The sequence below is a fragment of the Melospiza georgiana genome, chromosome 3 (assembly GCF_028018845.1).
Source record: "Melospiza georgiana isolate bMelGeo1 chromosome 3, bMelGeo1.pri, whole genome shotgun sequence".
In the NCBI taxonomy this organism is placed as follows: domain Eukaryota; kingdom Metazoa; phylum Chordata; class Aves; order Passeriformes; family Passerellidae; genus Melospiza; species Melospiza georgiana.
In genome coordinates, this window is record NC_080432.1 from 6,377,036 (window position 1) to 6,399,976 (window position 22,941).

Genomic DNA, 22,941 nt, shown 5'->3' on the forward strand with positions numbered 1-22,941 from the left:
GGCTGAGCGGCCCCGCCGATGCCTCAGAAGGGGGCCCATGGCCGGGTCCGGTACGGCTGCGGCCCTGCGGCTCTCCGCCGCCAGCGCTGCCGCACCAACAGCGCTCTCGGAAGGGCTGCGAGACCGGTTCCGGGAGCGGCCGGGAAGCGGCTGGGAAGAGGCTCTGGGAGCGGCTCCCGGCTCCAGCCCTCCCCCGGGCCCCGGCCCCGCCCCCGGCCCCGCCCCGCCGCTTCCTGCTTCCGGCGCCGGCGGGGGCGGGCGCGCGGGCCGGGCGGAAGCCCCGCGGCGGGCGGCGCGTGCGCGGGGGCGTGGCGGCGGCGGGGGCGCGGCCGCCGCTCAGTTCCTGCCCCGCGCGCGGGCGGGCGGTGTCGCCGGTCGCGACAGAGGTAACGGCCCGCACGGCACGGCACGGCACGGCGGGGCTGCCCGCTCGCCCGGGGCCGCTCCAGGCCCGGCCGCTGCCCGGGACAGCGCGCCTGGCGCGGCCGCCGCGGCGCTGCCTGGTCCGGCCCCGTGGGGCGGGAGCGCCGCTGATTCACCTCGGCCGGCTGCCGGCAGGGAGGGAGAAGAGGGAGGGAGGTCGACAGACGGACCGACAGACAGACAGGCAGACCCTGCGGGGCCTGTCCGGGCTCCGGAGGGCGCCGGGTCGCAGCGCGGCGCTCGGCGATGCTGGGGCCCGTCCTGCGGCCTCGGTGACCCCCGGGCCGGTGCCGCCCCCGGCGGAGAGCCCGGCTCGTTTCGGTGTCCGTGCGCGGCCCCGGGCTCTGCCCCCGCACCGCGGCCTCGCGGGGTACCGGGAAGGGACCTTTGGCTCTGCGGCTGGGGCGTGATGCAGCCTTAGGAAATGCTCATTTATGTTTCACTCCTTATCCACCATGCGTTTGTAGCTGGGAACTTAATTCATCCCGTTCTTTGTGCCAAGCGATGCATTTAATGGCTCGGTGACAGCGTTGGTCAGCCTGCAGGAACGTAGTTATGGGAGAACCTTTAGCAAGGTGTGTTTTATTTGCAGTCGTCTTGACTTGTTTTCTCTGTGGGGGGAATGGGTTGCATTTGTAGCTGAAGAAACAAATTGATCTACATGTGCTTCACTGTCCATTGGAAGAATGACAGATGACAAAGATGTACTTCGAGATGTGTGGTTTGGGCGAATACCGACCTGCTTCACTCTGTATCAAGATGAGATAACTGAAAGGGAAGCTGACCCCTACTATGTGAGTATGACAAAGGTAGTCACAAATAGTCCAAGGCCATGGTTATGTTTGTTTCCTTCATTCTCTTCATGTGTACTACTGCATACTGTGAAAAAAACCCACTTCTTTTCTTCTTATTCCTAGAAGCTTCTGAAAGTAAACATATAGCCATGCTGTGTGACTTCATCTTTCTTCACAGCAAGTTGTGTCACTAGTGAGAGAAACTTATTACAGGTCATTAAGATCTTTGAAAAAATTCTTAAGAAGTCAGTGAGTGACTAAGTAAAGGAGGAGGCTGGATGTGAATTTGTATATTCTTGGATAATGAGCAGTTAAAGGGAGAGAACTTCTATTAATGCAGAAATAATTAAGTCAGACTTATGAAATCTCAATGCTTAAGGTTGGTCACCTGTGTAACACAAACTGCTAACAAACACTGGCTCTGTCGATGACCTCTGCTCATTTTTTTCTTTAAAGTCCAGACTGCTGGACTTTAAAGAAATAAGAAAAGCAACTGTAATGGCTATAGAGAACACTGCCTGAACAGGATTGCTGGCTGAATATAAAAAAGGGATGATGGATGTATTTGAGTTATAACATGGAAATGTCTTCTATAATGATGTATTTATTTATAGTGTTCTCATCAGTTTTCATTCTTTCAGCACCTAATAGACATGTAATTGAGAAAGAATGTTAGCTGATTTAGTGAAATGCAAATTTGAAATGTAACGAATATATGGGAGAGAAATATTGAACTTTTAATTTTTATGGGATTCTGAAATTCTTAAGCCTTATCATATCCCATTCCACACTGGATGGATCTCTTTTTTCTGTGTTCAGTAACATCTTTGGGTCATCAGTTTCTCATTTGCATGTGTTGTTTTGAAACCTAATAAACTATTGGTGCTTTTTGTTCAGCAGTAATAGTGCTCATCTTTGTATATTTTATCACTGCTGAAAGATAAGCACTGCCCTTCATATTTATTGACCTATTGCCAAATACATCTAACCTAAAAGTCTGAGACTTTAAATTATACATATGAGTTAAAATATGTTTGCACACTTTGTGTAAGAGCTACTTGAAAGTTATGGGTTTAAGTTTAGAGCCTTAGAGCCTTGATCTGTTTAACATTGGCTTGGAAAGCATGAAACCGTGTTATCCTTGTGGTGTGGCCAGCTTTCTAAGTCAAGGAAATGGTTTTAAGGTCATAGGATTTCTTTTATTTAATCCATTTAAAGTGTGCACAAAATTCTCAATGCTTAATTTTTTCTTTCTGCAAAATGTGATTACTCAGGATGACAGTTCTAAAATTTTAGCTTCTTAATTTTTCAGTTCATGTTAGGGCTGATAATACAGCTTTGTGTCTTATGAGGGACCAAGGATTTATAATAGTATCAGGCAGAATAGCAATCAGGGTTTTAAGTCATGGTATAGTTCTGATAGTTTCAGAGTGTGTTTGCATTAATGTTTTTGTTTGGATTGGGAGTGTGTTTGAAATAAGTCTTCATCCTTCCCACTTCTGTGCCCAGGTTGGTATCACAGAGCAGTCAGCCCATGGGTTGAATTATATTCATGTGAAGTGTAAGGAGGAGATGGACTTCAGTTGCTAATGGACATTTGGTGTATGGGAGCAAACTTGAGCTAAATCAAAGTAAAATTGTGGGTAAAGTAGAAAAGCACAGGTAGTTAACATTTCCAGCCCTTGACATCAGCTCTTCAGCTTTACATGGCTCCTCTTACTTGTTAGTATTGATACAACTTCTTTATTCCAGACTGCCTTTCATGAATGGAAAGACTGCATGGGAAGGGAATACTGGCATCATTAAGCTGAGAGAGGATAAAGGATTCTGCTCTGAGGAATTTGCTTTATGAAGACGAAGGATGACATAGACTTGGGGGGTGAGGAGTTAGAAAAACAACTCTGAGTCTGTGGGATGGATTTTGGTTTTTGTGAGTGGTGTGACAGGAGAGCCCTGTCTGTCAGATGGGTTAGTGCAGCACAGTTGGAATTGTGTGTATCACCTTCTGGCACTGCACAGGAGTAGGACAAGTAATTTAAAATTAACTTGTCTGTCTTTTGGAAAGAGTGGTGACGTAAAGACTGGGCAACTCCAGTAAAACATTGTCCTGTGTCTTAATGTAGTCATGTAGGGTAGGTTTCTGCAGTTATGCTGGAATGGATACATCAATTTTCTTTGGAGTGTTTCAGACAGATGGTTATGTTTTGAGTGGCAGCACATTTAGGAACAATTTGCTTGATCTACTTTGGTTGCTGATTTATCTTATTTTTCTCTCATCCTAAAATTGTTATGCATTTCATTTTAAAATTATATGATGTTTGCCTGTTGCTGCAAGCAACAGTTAGAAAGAAAAGGATGAAAGAAGTATACAGGAAGCAGAGACTCATTGGCTGAGACTTGCCAGATGTATCAAGAACAAAATTACAGCAGGATACAGTTTTAGAATGATGCTCTGCCCCAGGGCCTAGTCTTTAACAGGACCACTCTTTAGCTTGCTTGGTGTCAAAAGTATTATTTTGTTAAGATATCTGTAGGAGAGAGCAACATGAAGCCATTTCAAGATAGGATGTTTTGTTTCATCTCCCTTGACATTTTAGTGATCAGACCAGTCCAGTTCTTGTTAAATCTATAATTTTTCTATTTTAGTGCTTTGTATGTAAAAATACTGCATGCTGTGGATATACCTGGAGAGGCACTCTTTCCACAAAGTTGTATTGCAGGCATTTACTTAGGCATTAGGAGTTCTTTGTTATTCATTTAACCTCCTGGTTAATAAGAAAACATTCCTGGTTATTGTGATTAAATACTGTAGCAATACATACTATTCAAAAGGAAGGTGTTTAGATTTGTGTAGTTTTTGGGCATAACATTTAGGAATGGCTGTTGGGATTTATTCTGCTTAGTGATGAATTTGGAGATTTACTTTTCTTAATTTAATGAAGGGAACCCATGATCTGGTATCTTTCAGTGGGTGGAGAATGGATATTAAAAGGGGTAAGAAGGTGAAAATGTGTTTAAACTGCTCTTAAAGATCTCACTTAACAGATTTAGTGTACTGGTAAATCTCTAAGATTAATAAAAGCTAGATAAATTAAAGCTAGAAAAGTGGTAGAATTGGATCCTTTCATTTATCCTATAGGGGCGTAACTATATCAAGGGAAGGGGATAACTATATCATGGTAAAAGAATGGGGGAGACCAAACAAAGAGTTCAGTAGGCTCTACAAATGCTCAGCATCTCTGAAAAGCAGGTAGTTCCTGTTAATCTGATTAACTGTTGGGTTTTGTACAGTTGTACAGTTTTTGTTGAAGCCTTTTGGGAGTGCTGGCCAAGTTCTGTTAAATTCAGTTGAAAGCTGTTTGGTTATTGTCTGCGTTCTCTAATTTTGTTGAAGTAAAACTGGGTTGTTCTTTCACAGTATAAACTGAAGCAGAGTATTTTATGGAGGAAATTATGCAATCTGAAGGGTTATGTGAAACACTGTTGCAATAAATAATGCTTTAATATATTTATCAATTCCAGCATGGCTGTACTACATGCAACATGCTGAAAATTGTCTTTTGTAAGAGTCCTAGCAAGTCTTCTCAAAGTACACCAGCATTAATTTAACTGTACATATCATGCAGAAATTACATGAAATTATTACCAAAAATATGTGGGATTGATTGGTATAGCCTGGACTGTATTGTCTCAAGAGCAATCAGTGAAGATATGTGGAATTAGGTAAATAAAGGATAAGCTTCTGTCATTAAAGTACCAAACAATTCTTACTTGAATGTGTACATAACTTCATTGAATTTATTGAGTTTGTTTGCCTTTTAAAAATGAAGGCTGTGTTTTGATTGCATTGCTCCTATGAAACATGGTAGAAATAATGTGATGATGATAATAAAAGCAGCAGTTGGAAAAAGAGAACCATATGGTACGTGAAAAATGGAGTGTTAACTGACATGATCACTGTGACAGGGGTGAGACTGGGCCTTATGTAATTTTATAAAATTGTGAAATTTACCTGTGTCACAGATGTAACCTAATGCAGCATTATCAAAAAGATGAATCTGTTCTTCCAGATACTTGATGTACTCTCTATACTTCTTTATGAATTGGCTATTTACAAATTGTATTATCAGGGCCAAATTATTATCTGATTTATATATCAAAGTGTGGTCTAGTTATTGGAGAAATTCTGGAAGAATGTTACAGCAGAGACCAAGTTTTTTGTCAGGCAGAATATATCCTTACATGATTTAGGATGTCTGTACCACAGGCATTCACTGAGGCCTGGCATTATTCATATACTATAAAGAAAATACTTTCAGAAGCAGCACTGATTATGAGGAACACTGGAAAAGAAATGTTTCTCTAAACATGCAAACTATAATCTATATATACCTTAGGCCCATCTATTTTATTAATAATTATGAAGCAGAACTTTACAGGATGGATACTATTAATTTAAAATGTTTGGTCTAAAGCGAATTGATACTTTATAGGAAGGTTACTGAATACTGAAAAGCATTGTTTGTTAATTCTTAGGGATTGATTTATCTCTAGTCCGTGTGCCACACAGTCATCAGTCAATTCACTGATTGGTACTGAGTGCTTAACCACTCCTGGGCATAAGGCTTTAAAAAAAGAGATGATAGGGAGGATGTTGCAAATAAAAATAGCACAACATTCTGATTTGGGTAGTATACACTTGAGACAAGAAGATAGTATATGATGAAGCTTGTTTCAACTAATAAAATATTTACAGTTTTCTTTCTGATTTTAGTTCCTGGGTGAAGGTTAAATAGTAGAAGAATAGCAGTCTTGACTAATAGGTTGAAATGGCAAACCCAGTGCAAAGAATATGGAAATTGACAGCTATTAGAAGTACAAAACACTTGGAAACCAAGCCCTTAATATCTAGTTTTCATTGGCTTTATTTTATTTTTCCTTGTGTAGGAATTTTCATTTTGAATAACAGCTAATACACATTCTCATTCTTTTCAATTAGAAGTTATAATCTCTTTTTATGTGTTCATATAAAAAGGTTTAAAACTTTGTTATTTAAATACAGAAAATCAGAAATTGAAGTCCACTGTTCTGCCCCCACCCCACTGAAAGAATCAAGAACTTAATTTTTTACTTTTTTTGGTGTTAACATATTGGATACTACTATTCTGCATCTTCTGTGTACATCACTTTATAGCCTTCCATTGACCATTAAAAAGTAAACTGTTTCACCTTAAAAAGGGGAAGAAAAGAATGCTAACTGAATTTGGTTATAAAAATGCATACTTGTTACAGATTTTTACTAGTTTAGTGTATTTTATTTACACTTAAACCTTCTATAATTTTTTTTTCAGTTGCTTTTGCCAAGGATAAGCTACTTGACACTGGTAACAGACAAAGTGAAGAAGCACTTTCAGAAAGTTATGAGACAGGAGGAAGTTAGTGAAATATGGTTTGAATACGAAGGTACACCACTGAAATGGTGAGTTTATTGAACTTTGTACTTTATGCACTTTATCATGTAGAGAGTTCCCAGGTTTAGCACAGTGTCAGTAGTTTTCCTAAAGTAATCACTCCCTTGGGCTTCAAAGATAACAATAGAGGAGGAGGATAAGAAATGCATGTTTTTGGGGAAAAACAAAGGGTTTAATGTTGAACATATTTTTTTTATTCTGCTTGAATTTTTATTGTATGCATAAGACAGAGGTGTTGTGCTGCCCTTACTGGTTCTGTTCTCATTGTTACCATAATTCAGAATGCTTGTGGGTTAGGCTTTACCATTGCTTGCTGTAGAATTACCAAATAAATCTTCCTTTAACATATTTCACCTTCCTAAAGATGTCTAATAACACAGATAGGAAGTAATAATTTTGGAGTCTGAATGCAAACAGCTTTTATGCATCTTGGTAATAAAACATGAGTAGCCTTCACTGTTCACTGGTGTGATATGTGCTTGCACTGTAAACATCTAATATTGATCTTCAAGGGTTTGTTGAATTCAATTAGTTCAAGTTTACTGAACTAATTGCTGTTGATTCTGTTTTTATTTTGTCCTATAGTCTATTAAAATGATCTTTTTTGGGTTTTTAGTTTGTTGGGTTCTTTTGGTGAGATGTTAGGGACTTAGACTGATATTGTTTCATTTAATTAATTTTCATAAATACTTTTCACCAGGTTTTCTACTTCTTTTGCTGTTAAGGAGTTTTAAAGAAAGTATTTTGAGAGTTGCAGTGTTTCCTAGTTTTATATAGACAGCATCAGCCATCTAGAAGGTATTTAGTATTTTGAATGATTAAGAGATTTTTATCTCTTTTTATTTCTTGTTTCATCATAGGAAATCAAACTAGTGATTTTTTTTAATTTTACTGGACCTGGATTGTCCTGTGATTAGCATCACATCATGGAGTGCCTGTAGATTTGGTGAGGCAGTAGATCTTTTATAGTCTTTTGTTTCTTTGAGACCAACCTAATGTAAACCTTGACACTATGTAAAGAGAAACCCATAAAAACAGTCTCTTTAAGCTTTTATTTTAACTGGCTGACAAAACCATCTTTAGACATCTAAATAAATTATGTGGGATATAACAAGAAATGGTGTCTTATGTGCCACAGTAATGTGAGTCATGGATACTACCTAAATAAACAGCAAGGTACCACATTTATCCCAGTGTGTTCATAATCCCAGGTAAATATTGGAAGAAAACTTGTTTTCACTGAAGTTGTAACAAGAAAGGAGAGAGAGGCTTTGTACTTCAACCACAAATAGATCCATATTTTCTGTAAGTTTTCAAATACCCTGATATTTGAAGTAGAATAAAAAAAACCAAAACTGTACAATATAGGTATAGACTGAAGATGTCGCTGGTAATTCTAAGAAACTAAATAGTGTAATGATGATCTGCTAATGAAGGCTCTCATCTTGCAGAAAAACAAAGCCTATTCTGCCAGGGACAGCTCCACTGATTTCAGTGGAACTGCTTTTCTAAGGAAAGTGCTATTTGTAAACCAGTATTTTAGGAGAATGGGTCTTCTCCAGAAGAAGCTTCAGCTCTTTATGGGATTACCAAACACCAGAACTGAGAATTAGATTGAACTAGTAATTGGTAGAGAAAGAATAGGAGGCATTAATGTTTAGTCTTTTAAGCTATGACTTGTGCATTCAGAATCAAATAAAACTTGTTAATAGTATTGTTTATTCTAATTATTTACTTTGCACTGTGAGGTCTTATTGCTTCTAGTCTGCAGTTTCATACCTAGTTGGGATGGAGTCTGTATCTGCTCAGATGCAGCTCTTCCATTTTCCAGTGAGATTTTGGAGGAAGTCTGAAACATAGTTTCTACTTCAGGTTCTGCAGTGCTTGGGTCAAGTTCTTAGAGGAGAAGGAAGCCCTCCAGGCCTGGAGTTAACATGGGTCTGGGTTCTTTGTCCTGCTGAGGGTGTTGGGACGGGGAAGATGGATTCTTTACCTGCAGGAGGTGGGGGAGGGTCTCTGTCACCAAGGTAAGGCGTTTCAGGAAGAGATTGTCAGACTGTGCAGCATTAGAGACTACAGAAGGAAATGGATGAAACCTTAGACCCTCCTGCAGCTACAGGAGATTAAACCTACAACCACAGTGAAGGAGGTGCAGTCAGAGACTGTGATTACTGGATTAGAAAACAGTCTCCTAGAATTTGGAAGAGCTGGAAGTTTGACTTCTTGCAACAGGAGGAATGTTCCTTCTGCACCTGCATTTCTCTAAGTACAGCATAGGTTCAGTGCTCTGGCTGCAGGTGAAGGACTGAAGGTGTTGTCCAGTAATGCTTCTGATAGGGCTGAGCCTGAACTGTGTAGGGGCACCAGGAGGAAATGAAAAATTAAGTCATAAGTCTGTATTTGGCTTACTGTCCTTTCTCCAGGACTTTTAACTCTGACATTTCATGGTCACTGCAGCTAAAGCTGCCACTGGTTATCACGACTCTTTTGTCTTAACAGATAATTAACAGGTTTCGCTTTGGGTTATCTCTGGTTTATCCAGCGTCTGTGTCAAGAAATCTTGACTACTTGTCAAGATGTGTTGCTTTTCCAGAAGATGTGAGAGATTAACAGGAGCCAGGATCTGTGATGTAGACACTTACTAAATTGTTTAAAGAAAACTTTATCGATTTTCTCACCTAGATTGCATGATCTGTTGCCCTTACTAGTGCCTCCTCTGTTCCTGAACCACAAGAACTCAACCAACCTGTTGTCTGTCCTATTCAGTTCCATACATCTAAGCTACTCCCTGACATGGAAGACAACCCTCTGTCCTCATCTGCCCTGCCTGCCTTTACTAAGCAGCTTATGTCTGTCCTTCCACAGCAGTATTCTAGTTGTGCAAGCTGTCTCACTGTACCTCAGGTAGCCCAACACTCTCCCAGTAATGTCACAGCATGTGCAACTCTAGTTTTTCCTGCTTGTTTCCCAAGCTATGTGCACTTCTGTAGATACTTGTGGTGGGCTCTGTCCTCTCTTCTTTTATCACTTTGACATCTCCCTTGCAGCTATCACCTTTCACCACTTGCTATCCACCCATGACCATTAATTTCTGTTTATCTGTGGGTTGTTATTTACACTTCTGTTGTTTGTGGTCTAAAGCTCTCACCAGGCTGGGCAACCTTAAGGCAAAGATACTTCTGTCTGACTTAGGTGATTTCATCTCTCCCTAGCAGTCCATTATCCCCAGAGAGTATCCTATGTCTGTAAAAGCCAAGTCCTTGTTGTTGCACCAGCTGCATAACCAGCTCCTGACCTGCAGACATCTTTCTGAACTTGTCTCCTTTAATGACAAAATTGTGGAGATGCCTCCTTGCCCCTAGAACTTGTTGAGTCACTTTTGATACTCTCAGAGGTTCTGTTGCAGCACTTAAAATTTGTGCCCATTGTACCCTGTGGGTAAACAGCAAGGACTAATAATCCAAGCAGAGGACAACTTTGCCAATCTGCAACTTTTTACCAAGCAGCAAACCTCTGCAGGTTAACAAGTGAAGTTGGCTCAAGATGGGGCTCTCTCTCCTGTAGGATGGAGTCTCATAGTGCTTCCTCTGGCTGTGGATGGATGTGCTGTTCAGACAGCTCTGATGCTTCCTCAGAACTTCAGCCTCTTGTCTGACACTGAAGCACTGCCAGTGGTTGCAGAAGGCTTGCCCTCTCTTAGCCAGAGGTTAAGGAAACTTTTCTGTCTGTCCATCTGGGAGCTGCTCTGGCAGTCAGTCACACTCTTGGGCCCCCTGAGCTGGGACAGGCCCCTTTGCAGAGGTGGCTCCAGGGAGCGATGGGTGCCTCGCTTGGCTCCCTGCACACCCACACAGCCTGACAAGGTTTCCTTTCCTGCTCAACCCTTGGTCTCTCACAGCAGAGCCTCAGGCATCTGGATCCTTGAAAGAGCTTAGTCAGGTGTAACAACAGAATAACAGCTTGGGCTGGTGTCCCTGAGCAGGGACCCCAAACCAAGGAACCCCTGGGCTTTTATTCCCTCACAGTGTGTGTGTGATAGTGTGGGGTTTTTCCTCTGTGCCATTGGCTCCTGCTGTGTCCCTGAGTGTTCAGTCACCTGGTGGGGCCACAGGTCCCTGTGCTCTTTCCTCTGCAAAGGGTCAGCACCAGCTTTGGCCTCTTGCCTGGGGTTCCCATCGCCCAGAGCTCAACCTGCAGCTCCCTCTGCAGCTGCACTCTGTGCTACTGGCACTGCATGGATTCCTCATCACCAGAGTTCACACAAGTCTGGTACTCCCAGACTCCCTGTGAGTCCCCACTGACCGCTTCAATGACTGCTGACACTTTTTCTCTCCAGATTCTCATCTCTGTGAGATCTTTGTGAAGATGCCATTAATCTCTGTCTTCCCTGATGCTGTGCAGCCCCCTGACTTCCTGCAGCTCCTTAGCTTGGTGACATAGCTCCTCGCTGATGTGCACCTCCTCTAGGCAAGGACATTTCCTCTGCTTGCTCCAACCCTCAGGAGAGGTCCCAGGCTCTCCTGGCAGCTTGAAACCTGGAGAGCTGCAGCCTTTCTCAGGAGCCCTCCCTGAGTGATGCCACTGTGCTGGAGTAGTTCCTTCAGCAGATGCTGGGGGATGACACCTGCAGCTTGTTTCCATCCTGTTCCATGAGCACTCACACATGGCTTTCAGTGAAGTTTTTGTCCCTTTTGTGTGGGTTGTGTTCTAGCCCTGGTAATTGTAAAGGTGGCTCTCCAGTACCAACTGGATGGGTGCTTGACCCTTCCTGTTCATACATTAGCAGAAGACATGCTAGACCCTTCCTGTTCATAAATTAGCAGAAGACAAAAGGTCAAAGCATCATTTAATCAGGCATCTATTTACTCTGCAAGGCACAGAGATTTTACTGAGATTTTACTCTGTGCTTTACTTTTACTGAAGAAATTTGTTTTCATGAACTTTATTGTGTAATCTTAACTGATTAGAAAATACAGATGCAGGACAAGACCTGATGCAGGAGCTTTTGTATGGGTTTTTTGTTGTGGTTTTCTTTTTCTTAGTTATCTGTTTTCTTTTATAAGTTGAAAGTAACTAGAAGTCATTGTTCATGCTGAAAATTTGTGTTCATCTCATTATCAAATCTGATTTTTGTTACTTAACTCACCTGGAAAACCACTCTTTCATGGAACTCTTGCTGAATCCTTGTTTAGTGTTTAGGACATGACTGGCAGTTAGTAGACAAAAAATCTTCACGGTAAAAACTTGAGCATTAGCAGTGAATCAGGATTAATCTGGATATGCATCCTTTTTATTCTCAGGTAAGCTCAGGAATTGTAGCAGTATTTTGTGTTTTATTTTGCTGTTGTAGTGAATTTGTCTTAGTTTATGGGTGGCTCGCCCGTAGAGGGTGCTAAAGCACTGTTGTGTGAGAGTTTCACCCATCTGGAAAGTGGCTTGGCACAGGTGCTGTTAAAGCAATGTTCTTGGTTAGTACTCTCAGGACTTCCAAAACTTGTGTACGTGCTTGGGTCTGCGACCTGAGATCAGTCCTATTAGTTCAGTGAAACTACTGACTTTACAGTTCAGTGTGTGGTTCTCTTTTTGTAGGATGAAAAGCAAGTAAGGCTGTTTGGGTTATGATTTTTGAAAGATAAGAGAATGGGTCTTGGTACATTGAATGTGAAAAAAAAAAAAAAAAAAAAAAAGAATTTTATCAAAAATCTTGCCAATATCTGTGTGTGAGAAGACTGAAAAATGTTTTTTTACAGTGCCTGTGGAGGTTTTGTGTGTGTGATATACATTCCATATATGGCTGGGAGCTGTATATTCTAACGAATTTAAAGGAGAGAAAGCTGTGAGACAAAAGGGAATATTTGTCAGAAGCAACCTTTTTTGTGTAACTCCTTTAATCTAAATGCCACTGAAATACAAACTCCAATTAATTTTTTCCTTCCTTTTCATTCTTCTTCATTTGATAGCAAAGATACAGAGTTGATCTTGATCTATCATCTTTCAGGCCTTTTATAGATATGTAATTTTTTCACTCTTCTCCTTATTGTCTGCATTGGTATATCAGACATATGGAAGAAGGAAAGGATATTAAGGGTCAGTGTGGTATGAACCCCAGACACTCTAGCATCTGAAAGCCTGTGTGCTTTTCCTGGTCTGAGGCTTTTTAACTAGAAGTTCTGTTTTGGAAGGTTCCACAAAGCAGCTGTAGGCCACTTAAGGCTGTTGCAAAAGTAGCAGTGTTTTGTGGGCACAGCTTGGAAACCACTGGTTTAGATATTGAACACGTACATTCCAGACTTAATTCTGCCTGTCAGTCATCTAAACTTGCCTGTATAACTTTTCTAAGCTATAGAGTGGGAGTCAAACAGCTATTTTGTGTGTGTGTGTGTGTAAATGCAGGTATGTTGATACTGGTGATACATAGAATTAAATGCACGGCTTCTATATTAAATGAATGTCTTGTCATTTTTAGGCATTACCCAATTGGTTTACTCTTTGATCTCCATGCATCAAATACAGCCCTTCCTTGGAGCATCACAGTGCATTTCAAGGTAAATTGATAGAGATTTCTTAAGAATGAGTGAACGTGAGATTTCATGACATTTGGAAGCTGGGAAAAAGTTTCATAACTATTTTATAACACATGTGAATGATGTGATTTGAAAGGGAGACTATCCATTGTTCAGGAAGCATTTAATGGTTTCTGTAAATCTGCAGCTATTTTCCATGAGACTGTGTGTGCTTTTACTGCACTTTCTGTAGAAAATTATTCTATTATAATCTCAAAATACAAAATTGTTTTTAAGTTATGAGGCTTATAGTAGAAGAACTGTCTATAATGTTTTAAATTTAATTGGTTTGAGTTCACTGAAGATTGGAAAGATTGAGAGGTGCTCGTCCTTTTAGGCATATATGAGCATGGATATGAGCTGCTGTAGAAATCTTTGAAGTCAGGGAGTACTGTTGTACCTAATGTTGGTCCCTTTTGGAGAACTGAGTGAAATGAGTTTGGTCTTGTGACTGCTTAGTCACAGGAGAGACATTATTTTGATTATGCATTGTAAACCCATTAGGTATGGCTTAACAGCACTACTGATCTTTGCTCAGAATGGAACTTGAACAAGGTTAGCTTTGGTGCAGGATTCTTGCATACTCTGAAATGCATTGAGACAATAATTCCAAGGATGTTTTGAAGTCAAAAGCACAACCAGAAATCATAATATTTAACTTTGAAATGTTAATTTCTCCATTGTAAAAGAAACAGTGCAATAGGAAAACTGATCTGAAGGACAACACTACATTAATAGGCTTGACATTAGTGCTGGAGGGATTTGAGTGAAATGAAAAATGTATTGGGGAAGCACTTGTGTTGAATGTTTTCATTGAAACAATTCTCAAAGGTGTGTTAGAAAAACTTTTTCCAACAGTAACCTGATTCTTTTTGGAAGTGTACACTGAAAGCATACATTCTTATGATATGTATTTCTACATGTTGAAACTTCTAAAATGACTGACTTAATAGATCTGAAGTTGGGGATGTTTTTGAAACCACTGTAATTGCTACACTTGTCTGATAAATGTCAGAGAGCTGGGATGAGGAAACTTCCAGAATGTCCTAATGAAAATGTAGGGCGTCTAGTTTCATAAACCATGGTTTAATTGTTATGTTCTGAGAGCTCTGGGATATTAACAGTGGCAATGTGGGGATGTTGCCATCACAAAGTAGAGGCATCTTGAGAAGTTGCAGCACCACAGTGCTTTTTAATCAGCAGCATAAATTTGGCTTTATTGTCCATGTTGCTGCTTGCCAAAAGATCAGCTACTTTTAGTTTTTCTGAAAGGTGTACATTAAATATCAGCAGAAATAATTAACTGCTAAGGTAGTATTATTTTAAAGGTTGATGTAATTTAGTAATATAATATAGTGGAGTTAGCACCTGTATCATCTCTCTTCCTATTTTGATGTAATCTGAAAGTTTATTTAAATAAAATCCCTCTGAATCCTTAAGTCAAAACATAACTGAAAGATATCAAAGTATGTCAAAATATTAAAGAGGTTTTCATGTGTTACAGTTCCTTACAGCTGAATAGTTTAGGTGTGGGATTTTTGAGTAGAGTGTTCTTTTCATTTCTGTGTAGTTATTCTTCAAAGAGTCGTAATTCTTTTTTGGCTTAATTAAACAGTGTTAGCTTTTATGGGGTTTAACTTTTGTTGTTGTGGCTGTCTCCTTTCTTCTACCAATGCATGCAGTCAACAACAGATATCTCAAACATCTGTAAAAAGTGTTTTTCAACTTATTTTTAATAAGTCAGACTCCCCCTATCAGGTTTCCTTGTTTGAAGTTAAAAACATGGAAAAGGCTTATTTGTGTTCAGCAGAAGTTTTCAAGTTGATAGGTGTTTGTAATTGTCCTCCTGTGTTATGTATGCAGACCAAATCATAAACACAGTGAGTTTTTGCATTGAAGAATCAGTTTGTTAATTTGTACTTCTGGTATGCAATAAAATTACATGCATTGTATCTTGTAAAGTTGAAAAACAGTTGCATTAAATAGTTGCAGAAGGATGAGGCTGAGCAGCATACTGGGATCTGAGAATCATGAGAGGCTGTAGCTCAAGTTGCTGTTGTTATCCAGGTGTGGCTTTAGAGGAAGGAGGGAAATTCTACCCCTTCCTGTTAAAACCATCTCACCTTACTCTGAGGCCTGTTTAACACTACTCAGTTCTCAGTGTGGTGGTAATCACCCCTCCAGATTTTGGGCAGTAGATAAGATGGCAGCACTGTTGGAGGAGAGGGAATTGTGTGTGCCAGGGGAAATGCTGAGGTTGTGCTGAAGCCATTGTCTGCTGGTGCCTGCCTCTCCACCCATGACCTGATGTACAGGAGGAGAGGCAGCAGCTGTCCTGGTGTGACAATCATCATCTTTGTGGGTTTTTAGGTGAAGATTGGGTCGGGTGCAATGGAAAGGAAGTACTTTTCCATGTAGCATATGGATAAATGGTGGAACTGCTAGGAGATATTGTGGAAGCCAGAAGTATAAATGGGTTTTTTTTTTTTTAAATCAGTTTACTTAAAGAAAGACCACTGATGGTAACTAAACACAAATACATAGATGTACCCCCTGCCACTGGATACATTCCTTATGGTTTTTAATGCCCTATTTTCTGTAAATGTAGTCTAATGCAAGTAGACTGTCACAGGATAAACAGATGTTTTATGGACTAGAATTGAGAGATAAATATGGGTGGAATGGAGTTATGAAACCAGACTGTTGAAATTGCCAGTGATGTTTTTGGTACAGTTTTTTTGTGAGAGGTTATTTAGTGCTCTTGTCTGTAGAGACAGTACCTATTTCTTGGTGACCAGTTCATACTGCAAATGTCTACTGGTATGTGAAAACAAAACCCAGAACTCCTTGAGCTTTCTAAAAAAATCAAAGCCAACCCATAGTAACTGTTCTTTCAAAGATGCAGGACATGGAGGGAGTAAGACACCACCAATGAGAGTACTTGAATTAAAGCTACTTATGTCATCTGTTAATACTTTTTGCAAATCTCCTAGTTGTATAGCCAAGAGTGGCAACCAATTTACAATTGTCCCTTTCTTCAGGGATCTGAATGAAGTTATTTATGATTGATCAATATTTTTTCAGGTAGAAAGAAGGCAAGTAGAATTTAAAAAAAAAAAATACAAGCATACATGACCTACATTTAAATATAAAACTTACTGTTTTGTACCCTGATGGATATATCAGCTGGGATGCCATGTTTTCTGTTGACAGTCTCATGTAGGTGAAACTGTTTCATTTACTTCTTGCAGGTGTGCAGTGTTTCTTTTTAAGTCATCACTTTCATGTTTAGGTTTTTCAGCTTCTCCTCACAGTGCTTCATAGAAATGTGTCAGTGTTTTCCTACTAAAGAAAAGCATATACAGCACTGAGGTTCAGGAGTGTTTTCTAGTCTTTCACAGTGTTACTCCTTAGAAGCTGGGAAAATTAATCTTGCCACACCTAGTTATACTACTGTGTCTAGATTCTTTACACTAGCTTAACTAGCTTTGACCAGTTTTAAATAGATCCTTGCTGTTCTGCAGACTGCACTGTGTATGTTTTCTGGAACTCATCCTCAGGGAGTCACATTAGCTGCAATTTAAAATTCATTGCAAAAATGTCAGCAGGACGATGTCTACCTGTAGAAAGAGAAGAATGTCCAAAAAAAGACCCTGCAGTCCAATATTTACACATGTGTAGTGAAACAGTGGTTGTAACAAAACTGTGGTTTTCATAAACTTAGCTAAAACATCACCTTTTAACTAGGAAAGTCAGTTTTTAGGTTCTTATATTATTTGGCATTAGGTATGTACCACTGTTTTTTCCTTTGTTCTGAGGGATGCCAGTGTCTCTCTTTGAATTCTTGTGTGTAAAGAACTTCTTTGATCTTTAAGTATGCTATTTCTGTGTATTTGCTTCTTCTGGATTGGTTACAAGACTTTACATTTTTATTTCAGCAAGTAAATTGAACTTCTGAAAGAATTTACAGGCCTATGCAGATGTCAATTGGCAAGTAACAGTCCCAGTAATGTTTTCCTAGTAATCGTGGGCCCAATTATGCTGAGACACTCAGCTTTGTGGAGTAGAACAGGAGCAAGGTCTGCCCCAGAAGAACTTTCCTTATTGTTCTGTCTTCTTTAATGTCTTCATACTTGGCCATTCTCATTAGTAAACTAGATTTGCCTCTGTCCTTAGCTTTCTAGTCAGCTTAACATACACCAGTCCTAACAACAGCACTTCCTTTTGCGAGTTCAGCTCAAACCATGTAAACTTTAGTGGAAAAGATACTGGCAATCTTTTCTTTCTGCCCCTGTTTTTGGAAAACACTCATCCTTTTGATCCACAGTTTCCAGAATTTGGGTTCTCACTGTCATAAAGAGGAAATGCTATATGAAATTCCATTATTTAATTTCCATTATTCTCAATAACCTAATAAGGAGGGAAGTATCACTGTTTTCCTCAGAATTTCTTTCAGGTAAGGCAATCCCCAGCTCCTTTTTTGATATTTTGGGTTTCTGTATTTTGAAGCAGTCATTTTTTCTTGAGGTTACGTGGGGGAGTGAAGGTAGAGTTTTTTCTGGCATTAGGTTGCTCCTACTTTTACATGTTAACTATGTTGTAAAAGCCTTTGAAAGATACTCCATTATATGTATTTGTATTTCCAAAATGGTTTTGACAGTCCCTCACAAAAGCTTTTTAAAGTGACAGTTTGTAATGGATTAAGAGGAAAGGGCCTCTGTTGGAATAGCATGAGAATTCAAGTATAAACATGCGGCAAGCCCTTGTTAGGAAGGGGAGTACTGATGGTGCCACCACTCTGGTTTGGCTCTGAGGTTTGCTCCATTCAGCATGGTCATAAGCAACTGTGAAAATAAAGTTAATTAGGAGGGAATAAAGGTGGGGTTTAAAACTTGTGAAAACTAATGGTAGTGGATTTGTGGTAGTGAATGCTTGTGTTATTATAAAATGGTTAGTGATAGTAAGTGTGGATAAAAGAAAAACTGGAGGAAGAAAACCCACAACCTCTACAGTGCCAGACTTCTGACCAGTTAATGTTCAAAGAAATCTTTTTTGTATCTGAATGAGATATACTGCTATAACTCATTAATAAATTCATTAGGAGAGGTAGTTGTCATTTACTGAAGGGTTAAGAGTTACCTGAGGAGTGGTAGCTGTGCATCTGCAATGCTGAATGCTGTGTGCCAGTGTAACCAAGCAAAAGGGATATAAAATCAAGTCACACAAGCTAGCAGTAGTCACGTGGATTAGTTGAAGCTGGAACTGACAAAGATTTCCAGTGTCTCTAAGGAAAAATGTTTGTAAGTGACAGATATGCTACAGTTCTTATATGTAGGGGATACTGCTTGATTTTCAAGGAACTGCATAGAAATGGTTGATAAAATATCATAGAGAGCCATTTTGTATTAGGTGCTTGTCGCTTCTCATCATTTTCTTCTATTTAATGTCTGAGATTGAATATCTGCTTGAAAACATGTTAAAATTCTGGTTTTACAGAAAGTTGTTGAGCTTTTATTTTTCCTGAAACATTTTCACTGCAACCTGTTTCTTGTCAGCAGAGTGAGAGAATGGTTGTTACATTCTTCTGTAAGTAGAAAATTCCAGTGTGCTTCTTTTGCATAAATGTGTGCCTATTTAAAATTATCATTTATTCTTCATCATACAAGGTGTGTGATACATTTATTTTTCTTGATCTATCATTTATTTTTGTAGAATTTTCCAGAAAAGGATCTTCTGCACTGCCATTCTAAGGACGTGATTGAAGCTCATTTTATGGCTTGTATAAAAGAAGCAGATGCTTTAAAGCACAAAAGTCAAGTCATCAACGAAATGCAAAAAAAGGATCATAAGCAATTGTGGATGGGATTACAGAATGGTAAATACAACACATCAAGTATTAATTATATTCAGATTGAACAACCTAATAAATAATTTCTTCAAATTTCAGTTATTGCATGAGATATAAAATGTCATTGTTCTGCAGAATTTTTGTCTAGTGTCATGGAAAGCATTGATGGTTTTGGTGTTTTATAGGTTTTTTTAAATTAAAATAATCATTTTGGTGTTAATTTAAATGTGCCTGGAGTTATTCAAGGAATTAGATTGGGTTGCGACTCTGTTTTAACAAACCAAAACTAGCAGCAAGTCAAAATAGATAAATATTGTCTAGTGTACTTCTGTGCAAATGATGGTCTTTATTTGGGAGACACCTGGGGTGTAAGTATTCAGTATTAGCTATCTTGGAAGATGCATAAGAGATTGTCTCCTCTAGTTAATGCTTATGGATTGTCACTGGTAACAATATAAGTAAACTTTAAGAAAAGTTGTCCAGTAGATTTAATAATTTTACTTTTCTCTCTGCCATTTTTTAAAATTGCTTGATGGCTTTCACAAGGACTTCTGCAAAAATAAGTATTGACTTGGAAAAGTCAGCAAAATAATTCAGAACAAGATCTTTAATTAGTGTTCTTATTTTGCATAAATGGTATGAATCCATATTACAGTGCACTATAAAACTTTTGTTTGTAGTGTCTTCTCTATTAAGGTTTGTAGAGCTTGTAAGTTAAAAAGCTTTTGTAAGTATTTCAGAAACTGCTCTCTGGAATGGGTGATCATGTTGCTTTCATTGCATTTTTCTCATCTCCTGAAGCTGTCATTTATATTATCCTTAGTAAATTTATTTTATGAAAACATTTTACTAGAAGCATGAAGATGTTTATTCTGTGTTGTGGGACAAAATACTGAACAGTTAGAATTAATGTCTTCCCGTATATGTATAAGAAAGATTAAATGAAAAAGAAGAACCTTAGAATTCAAGAAGACTTGAACCATGCTTTTGGTTTAGACCAGAAGGTTCCAAGTTAGTTTTGGTTTAATGTGTGTGTTCAGTGGGTGTGTGGCTTTTTTTTTTCATTGTTGTTTAGTGGTGCTGCCTTTCATATTAAAGGTACTCTAGTGATAATTTTGAAGATGAATTGTTATTAGAAACACTGCTTTCTATTTTTTATTTAATTGGACAAGAGTTAAAAATTAAAGCATTATCTGAATTTGCCATTTGAGTAGTAAGATCTTGAGGAAGCCCATGCATACCTTCAAAATGAAACAGTGGAAGTTAAAGTTCCTTTAACCAGAAGTTACAGAATCTTGATATTCTTGATATTTAAGGTAATAGGACAGATAAACAGCATGGTTTTTTTTGTGCTCATCTTAGGCTTTATCTTTTAGTTGATTATTTGTCTAAGAATATCTTCAGTTGTAGGCAAAGGAGAATTTTTCTGTTTTGCTGTATAATGTTAAGAACAGAGGTTGCCTAGCAAAGTTGATTTCAAGGTTTCACTGTACTTAATGAGAAATTGCACCTGTGGAATCTGACACCTGAATGAGAAGTTTAAGCAATCTTTCAAATGCTAATTTTAATTTCTCAACTCTTCATAAAAGAGAAACAAGAAAAGCTTGTGAAACCAAGAAAACTCTTTTTAAGCATGCTGTATCTTTCAATATGTTTTTATAGGTTTTCGTTTGAGATGTAATAATTTTAAACCCCTTTGTGAAACAGAATAAATGACCACAAAAAAGAAAAGAAAGTAGCATTTGTGATAACTGCTTTGTAAGTAAAGGTACATCTGCAGACTGTTTTTGCTGTGCAAATTCAAACAATTTTCTTCAGTTCTTAATTGCAGGAAGTGTTATTTGTTTAATGAGTGATAGCATTACTCAGAAGACATGTCCTGAATTTACATTTTTAAAAAAAACCCATATCCAGTTTTGTTTGGAGAAATACAACTATCAAGTAATTTGGTATAAATGTTTCTGCTGAGAAGTAGTTACTTGAACAGGTAACACATGAAACTTACCAGTTGCAGTAAGTTGCAGCACAGAAGAGCTGTAATAGTGAATTTGTGGGAAAATCTTATGCTGGTAACAGCTGCTGGTTATTCATATCAACCTTTACATCCCTCCTCCCACTGTTTCTGGTTTTATGTTAATCTGATACCAAATCACGAAAGAAAACATATTCTTCTATTTTGTGCTGTGGTTTTTCTTGCTCTTCACAGACAATTTTTGATTCATAAAGCAGATATTTCTGAGGTGGAACTCTTCTTTGGGACAGGTACATTTTTGACCAGCCATGGATATCTATCTGTGGTAGGGAAGTGATGAAAGCAGACTGTGCAGCATACTGACCTTTGTTCTTTTGTATGAATTGTTCAGATTCTTTGGTCAGAATTCATGGAAAATGTTACTACTGTTTTTGCTTTGATAGAGTTATGGCCGTTTTTATCATGCATGAAAGGGATTTTCAAGTGGGTGGGTTTTTTTCTTCTTGCCTTTTGTGTGGAAAAATAAAGGCTTTCAGCTTTGAAACTCTTAAGACTCTATGGGCCTACTGATGAGTCAGGATCAAACCAATGAAATCCCAACTGTTTTCAGGGGGAGAGTTGTATTTTTTTCATGGTTCAAAGAATTAATATCTATAACTTCAGTATATAATGGCTCTGATAAATGAGGGGATTTAGATTCAGCACATCTGCTTTTTATCAGTTGTGGACTAACAGAAGTCACTGTACCCTGGAACTTTCACAGGCATCATTTATAACCAATGAAGAATAGACTTGGTATTTCTGATACATGAGTGGGAAAAATAAACAGTAAGAACTCATAACTATTTTAATGTTTCTTTTATATATTATAAAATACAATGAAGTCGTTATTTTACTGAAAATATTATGGAAAAAGAATGTAATGCTCATTCATGCTGTAGGGATTACCAGAAGTTAAGTGGCCATATTGAATTGTTCTTAGTAGAGGAGAAAAATCCTGCGAGCATTCAGAATATGCAATATTTTACCTTTTAATGCATCTGATCTCTTTCTTGCCTTACTGACAGAATCAGCCCTGTGTTGTCTTGCATTTCATTCCAAAATCTATCTAAACTGTTCTTGGGTTTTTGAGAGACAGAAGTTGTGTTTGTTCTCAGTTACCACATTTCTGCTTAGAAATGTTCAAACTGCAAAAAAGGGAGTGTCCTAGAGCCTTTCTTGTGCTGCATACATTTGACCCACTCAGGTTTGATGGATGTGTTTCTCCTCCTCATAGAGAACTGGTGGAAGCAATGCTGTCCTTTACCCCATGGTGAGCATGCTTTAGTAGCTGAACAAGTCTTTGTGATCTCAACTCATCATTTGAAATTTGGTTAGAAAATCTTCTGGAGTTTATCAGGAGAAGCTACTGGTTTTTAAATGCAAAGCTACCTTGTTTGCTTCTTCCCTGAATTGGTACCAAAATGGGGAGTTCTTTCCATGTTCAATCTGTGGAGATTTGGTTAACTGTGAAAAAAAGATTAAATAACTCATTTGAACTTTGAAAATTAGTGTATTGGTTAAAAGTGATTTTAAAAACCCAATCATTACCTTCCTGGGCCTCCTTAGTTAAAAATGTCCCAAAGTGCATCAAGTTGCTTTATAACTAGCATCAGTACCTGCTTATTCTGGAGTTCAGCTAGCATGGCACACACCAAACATTGGTGTTCCTGATACCATGGAACTGAGAGAATGTGATTTAGGCTGCTTCAGATAGCCCTGCACAAAGTGAGCCCACTGCTGGTTTGGTGTAGAGCAGGGTCTGGCTTCAAGCAGGCTGGACCTGCAGAATGAATCAACTGGTTGTTAATGATATTCCAAGTGGCATAAA

General features: G+C 38.9%; 1 protein-coding gene across 2 annotated transcripts in view; it reads left to right on the forward strand.

Annotated features, from left to right (window-relative positions):
• The first annotated feature begins 308 nt into the window (after positions 1-308).
• ATG5 (autophagy related 5) overlaps positions 309-22,941 on the forward strand; it is a 156,337-nt gene continuing 133,704 nt past the window's right edge. For both annotated transcript variants that reach the window (XM_058019474.1, XM_058019473.1), the window contains exons 1-5: positions 309-386; positions 1,063-1,217; positions 6,569-6,696; positions 13,155-13,233; positions 18,964-19,126. In XM_058019474.1, the coding sequence (XP_057875457.1) occupies positions 1,110-1,217; positions 6,569-6,696; positions 13,155-13,233; positions 18,964-19,126 (478 nt within the window). In that variant the 5' untranslated portion in view covers positions 309-386; positions 1,063-1,109. The remainder of the gene's footprint in view (positions 387-1,062; positions 1,218-6,568; positions 6,697-13,154; positions 13,234-18,963; positions 19,127-22,941) is intronic.